We start from the raw sequence: 12,882 nt of genomic DNA, 5'->3' as shown, positions 1-12,882 counted from the left end.
CTTCTGGCAATCCAGTATATAAGTTTGTATGAATGTGTGCATGTGAAAGGGAAAAAGTCAAAGTTATTGTGTCTCTAAGACTTAACCTCATACTCTTTCTCACTCTGGAAATTAAAGCCTTTACGCCACATTTCCTTTTCTCCTTTACCATTTTGAATTTATTTGCAGCTGTGTCCTAACTGTCTTACCTACCTCAAATAATTTTCTAGCCGCTCAAAAACGCCTCCCCTTCTTTTTTTTTTTTTTGCAGTTTTCTGTGAAACATATGTTTAGTAGGAAAGACAATACTTGAGAAAGATGTCTGTTTGAAATGTCAACTTCAGCAGCAGGAACCCAAGGCTTCATATCACACATGAACATCAGTGATAAAACAATGCTGAATAATAGGTGGAAATAGTCTCCCCTAAAGGGCTGAAGAACATTATGTAGTCTTGAATTATCTCTTAGTAATGATGCTCTTAAAACCCCGTACTCAAACATCTAGTCGTTTAGAAAAAGATAAGTATCTGTGGGAGTGGAAAAGCCCTCCTAAAGCTGGATGTCTGGAGGGGTTGAGGATGTGGCAGGCAGGGGAAGGTTTAGAGGACTGGGTGGGAGCGCAGGCTTTGACCAGCAGGTTTCAGATGTCATGGCAGATTCTTTCAGGAGCAAATTACAGGGTTTAACCTCTCTTGTCCCCAGAATGGCTGTATTCTGATTTAACTTCCTTGACAGACACTCGAGCAATGTGCTACTCAACACCATTGTCGGAGGGCACACTTGACTCGGGAGATACTTCACCTCCTCTCACGCTCTCAAGTGCTCTTCAAGACTTTGTCCGCAAAAGTCCACTGGTGGCCTTTCATGTTGATTCTGGTGAGAACAGAGCACTGTAGCCCTTGTAAAGCTTAGTAATAGTTAGCATGTTGATGTAAGGGGGGTTTACATGAGTGGCCCTCATTAACCTCTTAGTATTATTGTGCTTTGAGTCGGCTTTACAGATAAGCTTTGCTGTGAAACGGCTAAAGTTTTGATTGTAATGACTCTGGCCTTTGCTGAACATAATCATCTGTTCTAAAATAAAGCAGTCAACACCAGCGCAAACATTCATGTGGATTTCCCTCGCCCTTTTGTGTCAAATCACACGTTTTCTCTTTCCACTTTAATGTATGATTTTACAAAACTTTCCAGAACATAAAAATCCCATACGCAGGTACCATACAGTATATGCCTTTGAGGTGTAACAGACCTAAAGCTCTCCGAAGCATTTAGCAGCAGGGTTTGCAGATTTACTCTGTGTTTCCAGTGTTAAGAGGAGTGCTGAAGCATCTAATGCAATTTCAACCCCAGCATGGCTTTCTGTGAATAAGCACCACTGAAGTGAACCGTCTACTGTATGCGGATCTACTGTAGTGCTTTCTGTTTCGCTCCATACAAGCCCTCTAACACTCTGCCTCCCCCCTCTCTCTCTGTCTCCCTCCCCAACTCTGATTTCTGTAGCGATTACATTTGCCTCCGGACTTGTCCGAGACGGTGAGTCGTGTGAGCAGGGGGGAGCTGGCAGGAGCCACTTCAGCCTGCGGCTCGGGCACATCCGGCACCAAACACCTGGACTTCTAAAGCTCTCGCACAGTCACCATGAGAAACAAACAACCAGAAAGCCACAGCCACTGTCCTCTTTGCCGCAGTGACCAGGATGTTCTCTTGCCCACGTAATGTCAACTGGGATAGCCGCAGCCGGCCAACAAACTCAGCCAGGAGTGAAGATCTAAACATCCACAACACGTCTGCTTATAACAGCCACCTTTACATTTTGATTTCAAGCCTTTTTTGTACAACTCCTAATGGTATTTTTTTTTTTACCTAAACAGCTGATAATTCACATTGTCAGAAGAAGTTTTGTTCTTGGATTATGAGCCTTTTTTTTTTTCTTCCTCCACAAAAAGAATGAGTCATGTGGTGTTTCTAAATTTTAGACAAATTCATATGACTGGTTAAGTAACTGCTTCTTAACCCAGTTAAAATCTGAGTGGGGGAATTATTTAAAATTGGTCAAATTTAGGTTGTTCTCTTTGTTTTCCTCTGCCTCCAGGGATTTTGTGGAATCATAAAATATTTTATAGTGTTCATACAAACTCTCTCCATCTTGGCAAACATTAAATAATTAATCTCGGGTTGACTTTACAAAACAAGAAGCATCTGCTGCGCCGCTTCACCCTTTACATCATTCTGCAAATACAATTTATTTTCTTGAATACTGAAGAGTGCTTTTGTGAAATGAATTAAAAAAGAACAATAGGTATGCAGAACCCTACATGTTTTTTCTTCTCAGATTTTACTTTACTGCGCTACATCATGATCTCAGAGAAGAAAACAAAGTGAGGATGTTATTACCTGACTGGTTTCAGGTTTGTGCAGCTCTGCCTTCATGTGACCCTGAGTCGGTGCAGGTGAGTGGCGTCCGCATCCGCTAAGCAGATCACAACAGAAATGCGGGCAGAGGGCAGGAGAGCTGGTTTCAGGCGCAGGCTTCACACCTCATCTGCTGTGTTTGCTGGATGAGCTGCGCTGCCACGACAAGCCCCAAAAAGAACAAATTAGGTCAAACGGTGACACGGAGTAAAGCATAAAAAGAGTCAGCATGAAAAATTAAATGTTTCATTTTTGTTTTCCTCAGTCTGAGGCCGATGCCACATTGAATTGTTTTGCCTGTTGAAGCTTGGCAGAATCTGTAAGCATCTGCAACATGTGTTTGGGGAAAGATGAGTTACCTGACAGTTTGTTGTTGTTGTTGTTTTACGTCGACGGAGCACCTTTATATCAGGTTCAGGAGAGAGATAATGACATGCACAGGTCACTTACACAGATGATCAAAAGCTCCAGATAAAAACAACTCTCCAGGTTATTGGTGTTGAAGTGTTGTCATGTTTAGGATGAAAAAAGAATAAATTCATTTTGCCATGTTTTTATGTTGCCTTACCAGCTGTTTGCTTGTTTGTTTGCCATTGTTCTTGCTTGTTTGTTTGCCATTGTTCTGATTCATTTTCACCTGTCAGCTCAGAAATGTTGTGATTTGATTTTTACTTTTAAAGTGACAAACTAAGTTTTATCATTTCCATTTGGTTTATGCACATTAAAATATTTTATTAAACGATGCCAGTTCCAGTACTTAAAATAAAGCATTTAAACATTTATTTTTATTTTTTTGAAGCAGATATGGCCTTCAGCTGAGCATCTACCTGCAATCAGCTATAAGTTTACTATCATCAGCCATGTCTGAAAGAGCCAAAAACATAACCGCTGGTGGCATTGATCGATCACTTGAGGTCTTTTTAAACAAGGTGTTCAAAGAACCAAGAATTTTCATTTAATTTAATCTGTGCAGTCTGGATGGATTATTTAATGTGAAAATTTCTCTCAAACCAAACATGACTTTTAAAAGTCTAATGTAAATGTAGCATTTTTTTTATTTAGGTGCTGATTGATTATAGGGCATACAATCTACAATAAAAGCCAAAACTTTACACTTTTAATTGTATTTTTTTATTTGCTCACCTCTGTCACTGGCTGACAAATTTTAACATTATTTTGTTAAATTTTTCAGAAAATCTTTTTTGTCTTTTCTGCAAGTTAAAAGTGCTTCTATTTTAACAGAGCCTTAGATCTTAAAGGGAGTAAACATAAGGATAAAAAAACCTTCAGTAATCATGTAGCTTTTTGTTTATTATTATTATAAATGCAATTTGTAGGAAATTAATCAGTGCCGCTGTTGGCACATTTTGCAGTTGCTGCTTTTTGAAACACTCCTCAGCGAAAGCAAAACAATGACAAAGATGGGAACGAGAACAGTAAATTCAGTTGTATGATTGAGCCTTTGGCAGCAGATACTCGTGTCCTATTGATTCTTAACCAAAGCCAAAGCTTTTTTCCAACAGTTGAAGTTCTGTTATTGGAGGCCTTCCACACAATAATACTGTTCAAGTAAGAAAAATAAGCCAGCATTTAACTGAACACCCATTAAAAAAAAGTTTAATTTAATAAAATAAATCAATGTCCGGATGTGTGTTTCAGGTTGGATAGTGGTTATTCCAGTCATAAGCAGGCTTAAAAATGCTTAGTTAGGTAAGAAATATCCTACTTAATGTTCTTAACACACACACTTCACACACAGCAGAGAGTTTAAGTCCCAGCTTCTGTTCACAGCTGTTGGAATTCAGGTTTAAGTTAAAGTCATCCGGTCTAATCAGAGAGCAGATCAAAAAGCAGAAAAGTTCTAAAGGAGTTCTGGAGAAACTCAGTGACTTTGTAGTGAGTGAAAATTACATTTAAACCATTTCATGTGGAGGATGTGTATTATTCAGGCTCCCACTGATTGCAGTCCTTGCATTTTGAATCTATTTCTCGTTCTCTCTCTGTAATTATTAATGTTCCTCCTCTGTCTATTCTGCTCTGCCTGCTTCTCTTTTTGCACTCCGAACGCTGTTCCTCCGTTTGTGTGATAAAGTGGAGTAAATGAATAGAGAAATTGCGTTAACCCCCCAAAAATAATTATTTTAAAGAATCTGATTAATCTTCCAACTTGTGATGGAGCCATTAAATCTGGAGTGAGACGTGTAAATTCAATTAATCAATTTCGATAGACGCTTGGTGCTGTTGCATGCTGTGTGAATGTTACCTGACCTCACTCTCTCCTGGATATTTTGCCCTTACAGAGACGGTCTTTCAATGTCTACACACCCCCTTTAAAATCTACACACACACACACACGACCCCCCCTGCTGAGGCAGCAAGTGAAGCAAAATAACTCACTCTGCCACACAATCGCTCCTCTGCCTCGCTCTGGGCACTGACTGCTTTATCCCACAACTTTTTTTTTTCTCTCTCTCTCTCTCTCTCTCTCTCCCCCCCTCCTTTCTCTCTGCTCCCTCCTCCTCCTCCTTGTTGTTGCCTCTGTATTTTTTTCTTCATACTATCGTAACTCTACTAAAACAAGAGCCAGCGATGGTGAATTGCTTGACCTTTCTCATTGTGCGGTGGTGTTTTGTTGTGTGGTCTGTGTCGACTTGGTTCAGCCCCATACATCAGGAGAGGTTTGTTATTTTTGACGCCTCTGCTTGTGAGAATTTGAACTGCTGTTACACGTTTAAAAATCTGTTTCGGTGGTTTCGAAGAACACTGGAGGTGCTTAAATCTATGGGAACCGTTTTGTTCTGGTAAAACGTTGTCTGTTCTTGCACTGTAAAAACTGACACATCAACCAGGCAAGAAAACAGGGGGGAAAAAGGCTTTCTTTAAGACACAATTTTTACTGTACAAAATGTTTTATAGTTTTCACAAAATACATTTAAAAAGCTCCATTTTAAATAAAATTAAATTGAAATATTTAAAGAGACAGCGTGTTTCATCTCAGAAGCGATGCTCAGACGTGAACCCGGTATGTGTCCATGTTCTTCGTACACACTGAAATGAAAATGCAAAACTCAAAAGAGCATGACAGATGATGCTAGAAAAACCCTCCCATGGTCTTTAATTATAAATAAGGACTGCGGGGTTCGACGGCAGTCTTCCCAACTCGAAGCCAATGCAATTGAACGAAACGTGCTTCCAAAAAATTTTGCAACACTAGACTAAAATTTAAAAAGAAAAAAAAAACATTGTGTAGATGAAATACAAAGGCTTTGGTCTGTTTTACAATCAACAATGATTAAATCTGATATGTACTTGTAAACAACTGCCAAACACTTAAGTTTAAAACTCTGTCAAGCAATGTTTAATCATAATTATAGGAATTAAATATTTCTAGTTGCACTTTTTTTTTTTCTTTTTTGACCATAGGACACTATATTACAACTATACCTAGGAGACAAATTGTACCTGACCCTAAAGAAATGTATTTCATGATGCATGGAACATTTATAGAATATTCTTGGGGATATAAATGAAATCAACTTTTATTGGAGAAATCTTTCTGGAAGATTTCTAGGGAAGACAAGTACTTTACAGTTTGACATAAACAGACTGGATTATATCGAAGACGCCGGTCTACCATTTACAGACTACAGGTATCCTTTTACACCTGTTTTCCACTTGTAATGTTCCTGGTGGTAATCTAGAGTCAATCCAACCACAGAAGCACAAGGTGCAAGATGTGTTCCACTGTTACACCATCTTTCCACACTTGGAGCTGCTGATAGTGATCCGTGTCTAATGAAAAAAGCGAATGCAGGCCCATGTCAGGAGCCTAGACCGCTGCCTCAGTGGGTGGATCGAGTTTGAGTTTCTTCCACGAAATATCCATTCTTATGAAATAGGACCAATAAATAGATTTTTTTTTTTTCGTCACAGTAAGAGTCTTCCCTCCAGCTTTTCATCTTTAATGATATGCAGTAATGTCCAAAGACCATGCAAAGGCTGGTAGAAAGTCTCGATATAAGCAGATTAAAAGATAGTCATGGCAGAATCTCTCGGGTTCTCCTCTCGCAAACAAACGCAAAACCAACATGGTTTTCTAGCAGTCCATCTATCAGTTCTTGATCTTGTTTTTTCTTTTTTTTTATATTAACATACAAATGGCCATTTACAAACACATCAGAGAAAAAAGGAAACAATGACTGAAGTTGGAAATAGAAAAAAAAAAACATAAGTTTTTGTTCCATAAAAATTTAACACCGGGCACTTTACAGAGGTCCTTTTTTTTCTGGCTTTCCATCGTTGGATTTTCTTCCAAGTCCTTGTTTGAATGTGCCAACAGAGCTACATAACAGCGCACTGTCCCAGCGGAAAAACAAAGCCCAGACGTCCCAAAGCTCTCTCAGAGTCTCTCTCGTCTGTGTCCTCATGCCTTCCTCACTGTCCTGTGCCGTGTATGCGTGAGGGCGATGGTGGACCGGGTGCTTACAGGGTGAAGTAGCTCTTCTCTCTACTGTAGTCTTGACCAGTATTGAGACATGTCAGGCTCGCTCCCTGGGACTTGGACAGGGACAGACACTCCAGGAGAGATGAGTCCTGCGGAGACCAAAAAGAAAGGGGAAATAAGTCAATAGAAACCAAATCAAACTAAAATATCTTCAGAAATCGGAATAAAAAAATTATGTTTTATGCACAGTCAAGACATTGCATTGTACTTTAAAAGCTTGTAAAATAAGCGGACAAGCGTGGTGCTGCAGTGAGCCACAATGCTCTGCACACGGTGGCAATGTAAAACTCTTGCATGCTCGATAAATTGAGGCCACGGCAATGGCATTTAAACAGCGAGAGTACAACAGCAAATGAATCAAATTAATTAGCAATTTAGCACAGAGGAAATGTGGTTATGCATGATTAACTCTTCATGACTATAACCGGTATATATGGCTCTCTGAAACAGCACCCTAATGGGGTGGAACTAAACTATGTGCTGGAGTCATGGGGTTGACATGATGGCCTGGAGTGGCAATGAAATGAACTGCTGTTCATGCTCCTGCAGGGAGAAAATGATATCAGATGGAGAAAGTATTGACCCTCAGACATTTAAACGATGGAGTCTCTCGAATAGACGGGATGGAGAGGTAAAGCCATCGTGACAGGGTCGTGAATCAAAGATGCAGTACCCCCCCGTAATTACGAAAGAGGTGGCAGATACTTCCGAGTGCACTGTTTGGTTGTGTTAGTTCCCAAAGATGTTGGTAAACAATGAACTTTTCTGCCTACCTGTTGAGGTGGTACCAGAAGTGGTCATTGATTGGCTGTTCATATGTGCCTGCATATGAGGGGGCGTGTATGTTTCGTAGCTCCGCCCGTTCACAGGCGGACTGGTAGGCAGCATGCAGGAATAAGAGGAGGTCTGGCTGGGCTACAGATGAGGAGAAAACGTTACATTAGCTTAGCCAACCATAGATTTAAGTTTTTCATGTTTTATTTTATGTCATGTCTTTGGTGCACTTTTAATATTTTTCTGTTGTTTTGCCAAAAAGTAATGATTTGAGAAATAAGACTTTAAGGAACTTTGTTTGTAAGGGTTAGTTAGGACTTGAAATAACTCTCAGCGGGTATTATTTACCTTTACAATGAAATTATTTGGCACAAAATGTTCCCGGCATATTTACAAAGTCCCATACTTACTTGCATAGGTAGGTTATTCGCCATGGTGAAGCTGGGCATGGGCGGCAGCGCACTGTAGGTGTTTGTGAGTGCAGAGTCAGGTCTAGCCAGCATTGACCCCGAGGTGAAAGACACTGCGAGTAGGGAGAAAGGGGAAAAAATAAAATAAAAAAGAGTTTGAAAGCACAGAAACTCTCACACACAAGCAGTCCTCCGGTGTGAGAGCTCATCTCATTAGCAGTTCAGTGGTGCGTGTGTGGAGGGTGAGGCCTTATCTGACAGGCTGATAGGCCCAGACACATACTGTACCGTGTGTGTCTCGGGTGATTGACGGGTGAGCGTGAGCTCCAGCTCTGACGGTGTGCCCTCGTGCCTGATTTGATAATTACTCAGATAGTCAGTTGTGAAGTTTTGCTCAATCATCCATTAAAAGAGAAGCACAGGCGCTTCCATAGCTAAACTAGAGTAGAGCAAAGGCCTTTCCCCCCTCTTTTATATAAATCTGCAGACTGTCACATAAAATAGTTTGATATTTCATATGGATTAATTTATTTGACACACAGCCAGTTAAATATGTGCTGTAATATCTAATATTTATAAATAAATCTGAGCGAAAGAGCTGTCCCAATTCTAAAAAAAAAAACAATGTTTTTGTTACCTATCTATTTCTTTTGTAAATATCTGTGTTATTTTAGATGATTTAGATTTGAAAACCGATTAAATTGCTTTGTGTAAATGTTTGACTCTACCAGAACCAGCACTCACCATGTGAGTACTCCTCTAATTTAATGTGGACACAATCAAATTAGAGGATTATTCACACAGTGTGTGCTGGTTCTGCTATGTCCATTCAGCTGTTTTAGCTGAGCAGCCTGCCGAAGATGTGTGTGCTGTTCACCTTCAATTAAATGCCAAATGTTTGAATCTCCAAATCAATCAGTCGAAAATGTGTGTTCAACTGAATAACATTTAATTATTAAATTAGATAAGCGAAGACAACATTACTTACATCATAACTATTAAGGCCTGTTTGGTTTAATAATATTTGTTCAATATTTAACTCAGCTGCACCAAAAATCACAAAAACTAAAAGTGTCTCAAATTCGATGAAATAGGGCTGAGGGGGCGGCTTTAATCAAGGCTTAGAAACTATAATGACATAAATATTTGAATTTACCAGTCTGCCTAAATCATGTCTAAAATTTGGTTGATGAAATACAATTAGATTCAGTAATTTAGCTTTGTTAACTGATAACTTTATTTTATTGAACACAACTTCACCAGTGATTTGCCAAACTGGCATCAAACACTGAGTTGAAATAATATATTTTACAGAGTGCCACTACAGAACTCATTGGAGCAACAATACAGTTTATATGACGAGTGGACCATATGTCTATAAATATCTATATTATAGATATTTTGTCAGCTTTAATGACTGAGCAAATGGCACACAGTCAGAATAAATCTAGGATTTAGAGGTGTCCTGTGAGCACCGTGTGTGGTGGGCCCCCTACCCGGTGTGGTGGGCTGTGGGATGGCCTGGTAAACGCTGGTGCTGAAGCTGCTGCTGATGGGGATGTGGCTGGAGGAGTTGTTGGCCTGCCGACGCTGGTTCCGCAGCTTCTCCTCTCGCCTCCACTTTGCTCTTCTGTTTGAGAACCATACCTTTAATAGAAACAAATACCTTCATTATTATTTTATTTTATTTTACACAAAGACAATCATTTTAACATGTGTTTTGTAGGCTTTCAGAAATTTCAGAAAAATTAAAAGCATTCACTCACTTGTATTCTTGCCTCGGGCAGGTCGATTTTTGCCGCTAGTCTCTCTCGCGCGAAAACATCTGGATAATGAGTTCTTTCAAATTCTGTAACGCAGGCATGATTTTTAGTAAATAACTAAAAGAGCAGTAGAATATTTGCAGAACTAGCAGCTGGTTAAACGCGCGTTTAGAGGGGAAAGAATGTGCCTTTACGCACTGAAAATGACATCATCTTGCGTTATCAGGAGGGGTTTGGCTTCTATTGTTTTATAAATCAGCTGCTTTCAAAGAGGTAATGATCATTTAAATTTTTGGATTATTTATCCGCTGACTGCCGGACCTTTCTCTAGAGCCTCGATCTGCTCCTGTGTGAAGGACGTGCGGTTTCTCTGCAGTTTCCTCTTGAGCTGCAGACGCATCTGTGTCTCCTCCGAATCCTCGCCGTTGGAGCTGATGGAGTTTGTGTTTTCTCCTGCTCCGTCCTGTTGTTGGCAGCCGTCTGAAAGAGAAGGGGGGGGGGGGGAACGCTTAATGGAAATATACATTCACTTAAGCTAATTGAATAATTAATTATCGGGCCTCGTGTTTCATCAGCCTACAGCTAATTGTACAGAGCGCGGCGCTACATCATTAATTAAGGCTCCCCCCCATCATGGGTAATTTAATTCAAAATCGGAGGAATTATTGCAATTCTTTCCTAATGTTACCAGATTATAGACGAGTGCCTGCGTGAAAAGAGGCCAAGTCAGGGGAAAAGGGGGAGGGGGGGAAAAAAGCTTTAACAGTTTAAGTGTTTGTAAAATATTGTGGGAAAAACAGGCCGGGGAGGGAGAGGTTCTTATCGCGGTCCAACAATAGTTTGTGTTCTCAAAAGGTTAAGAGAAATGTGTCAAGATGTGGCGAGCCTCCTTTCAGAGCCTATGAAATGTATTAAACCCCCCCAAACTCTGCAGCCCCCCCCTCTTTTTTTTAAAGACAGAGCAGCGCTTCAATGGTCGCTCCCATATGGGCGTTGGTAGAGCCATTGAGGTGACCACCAACTTTTGAATAGGAGAAGACGCTTTTCAGAATGATACAATGCCTTCAGGAGTAAGGGAAACCATTAAACTATGGACACAGCCAGGGACGGACCAGCGAGCCCTCTGTGGGTGTAATATATGGGAGGGGAGGGAGGGGGCCATTGGAGGAGATGACAAAAGGATCCTCTCTCTGTGGAGGCGCGCAGGCTATAGTGCTTTGGCATTGTGCGCACGAGGATCCCAGTCAACAGAGCTTTGAGTCCAGTGTGTTAACCCTTATCCACCAGCATCATTAATCACGTCCCCCGGCCAGCTACACGCCAGTCAGGATTTCTGTCTTCAATTGGAAACAAATGAGTGAGGAGAGAGCATGCAACCCCCTGAACAACCAAAATAAGGCCAATCTATTCACAGCTCCTGCTTGTCCGCGGTGGGCCCAAAGGCCCCTCCGGTTACAGGGCGAGGCTTATCGACTAATGTCTGTCTTGTTGTTGGACATCATTATCACACCGAGAAGTTAATGCGAAATTAAGCAGCGGGCGCGCTGACGACAGGACGTTTATGTGATATAAGGCGCTGGTGGCGCTCAGCTGTTTGCGCACAGAGTTTGTTTGTTTCCAGGGCGGTGTTTGAGGGGGTTGCTGCAAACTGGAAGCAGGTGCGGGACTTGCTTAGCCACACCTGTACCCTGTAAAATAAAGTAGCCACATTTAGGCCACATACAGCATACAGCCGCCCAAAAAAGCTGACTTTTTTTGGGGAGGAGGAGAGAGCGCAGGAAACCAAATGTTAACAGCTGCTTCACCTGAAAACATGGTTATTGTTTCCTGACTGTTTCCCTTGCTGCATAATGGACCAAGTATTCATCTATAGACCCCAATAGTTTGTATCCACGCTATTTGTTTCTTTGCTCCCGATAATAGATAAAAAGGGGGAGTGAATGTGCAGCCATTATCCGTCTGCCAGACCCACTGACGCTACGGGATGGGATTTGTTTTCTTTATAAAAGCGCTGGGAAATAAACTCATTCTTTAGTATCACGATGTCTCAACCAGTGGGGCGGAAAAGCAGCAGCAAAAGAGAGAGAGAGAGAGAAAAGAGAGAGGGAGAGAGAGAGAGAGAGTTAGATACCGAACCAATTGCGGCACCTTTCAGCTGCTGCGACTGGATCAAAACGCTCTTGAGAAACAGCTTAAAACTGAAAGAGAAAGTGAGAGACTTAAATCCCATGGATGGGGGGGATTTGGAGCCACAGATATCCAGGGAGCGAGGAGAAAGAGATGAAAGGAGAAGATTTTTCTTTTTCTTTCTCTTCGTCCCTTTTTGGATAGAGTTGTCTTCTTTTGGGGGGCCTGCCACTCTCCGTGTCACCTTTAGATGTGCTTACTTCACTGTCTGACGGAAAACAGATTCTTCTCTTTACAGAGACAGCTGCTGAGCCAAACCTGCAGATCTAAGAAACTGACCGTATTATTATTATTATTATTATTATTATTATTATTATTATTATTATTATTATTATTATTATTATTATTATTATTATTATCAAAAACTATAAAGGCTTATAATGTAACACTGATGATAAAACATAAAAATAAGTATGTAACGAACCAATGTAGTAGTAGTAGTAATAATAATAATAATAATATATCGGTAATATTTGTGATAATTAAAATGATTTTCTACTTTACTGCCTGTTGACGACACGTGTCCAAATGGTCATTAAATAAATGTTCATTTTGGTTTAGGTTAGATGAATTCCGATGCTTGCATTTCTGCTCTTTGACGCGGAAAAATCCGACCTAATGTTGTCCATCCTAAATGTCTGCTATTTTGTTTGTATATTTTTTTTTTATTTCTTTCATTAAGTGATTCATTTATTTATTTTTATATATGCAAACCTGGGCCTGCATGGCCCTTTTACAGGGCCGACGTGTGAGGGGACATTTTCCACATCAGCCCTGCCACCTCCACGCTCCTACATGTCGCCATAATGAGACACAAAGTGCAATCCCCCCTCCCCCCCTCCCCTCCCCTCCC

At 40.7% G+C, this 12,882-nt stretch overlaps 2 protein-coding genes across 8 annotated transcripts in view; one reads left to right on the top strand and one right to left on the bottom strand.

The window, feature by feature from the left end:
* elp4 (elongator acetyltransferase complex subunit 4) overlaps positions 1-3,503 on the top strand; it is a 49,628-nt gene extending 46,125 nt beyond the window's left edge. The window contains exon 10 of the mRNA XM_017440575.2: positions 1,480-3,503. Within this exon, the coding sequence (XP_017296064.1) occupies positions 1,480-1,599 (120 nt within the window). The 3' untranslated portion in view covers positions 1,600-3,503. The remainder of the gene's footprint in view (positions 1-1,479) is intronic.
* Positions 3,504-5,788: 2,285 nt separating this feature from the next.
* The window catches only part of pax6b (paired box 6b), a 23,807-nt gene continuing 16,713 nt past the window's right edge, over positions 5,789-12,882 (bottom strand). For 6 of the 7 annotated variants that reach the window (XM_017404055.3, XM_017404032.2, XM_017404071.3 and 3 more), the window contains 6 exons: positions 10,164-10,322; positions 9,846-9,928; positions 9,576-9,726; positions 8,080-8,192; positions 7,669-7,810; positions 5,789-6,984 (listed from right to left, as the gene is read on the bottom strand). In XM_017404055.3, coding sequence (XP_017259544.1) covers positions 6,899-6,984; positions 7,669-7,810; positions 8,080-8,192; positions 9,576-9,726; positions 9,846-9,928; positions 10,164-10,322 — 734 coding nt within the window. In that variant the 3' untranslated portion in view covers positions 5,789-6,898. The remainder of the gene's footprint in view (positions 6,985-7,668; positions 7,811-8,079; positions 8,193-9,575; positions 9,727-9,845; positions 9,929-10,163; positions 10,323-12,882) is intronic. The other variant, XM_017404078.2, reaches the window with a different exon arrangement.

This window comes from Kryptolebias marmoratus, linkage group LG15 (genome assembly GCF_001649575.2).
Source record: "Kryptolebias marmoratus isolate JLee-2015 linkage group LG15, ASM164957v2, whole genome shotgun sequence".
NCBI lineage: Eukaryota > Metazoa > Chordata > Actinopteri > Cyprinodontiformes > Rivulidae > Kryptolebias > Kryptolebias marmoratus.
The sequence above is the reverse complement of the archived record's forward strand: the minus strand, read 5'-3'. Positions and strand labels throughout refer to the sequence as shown.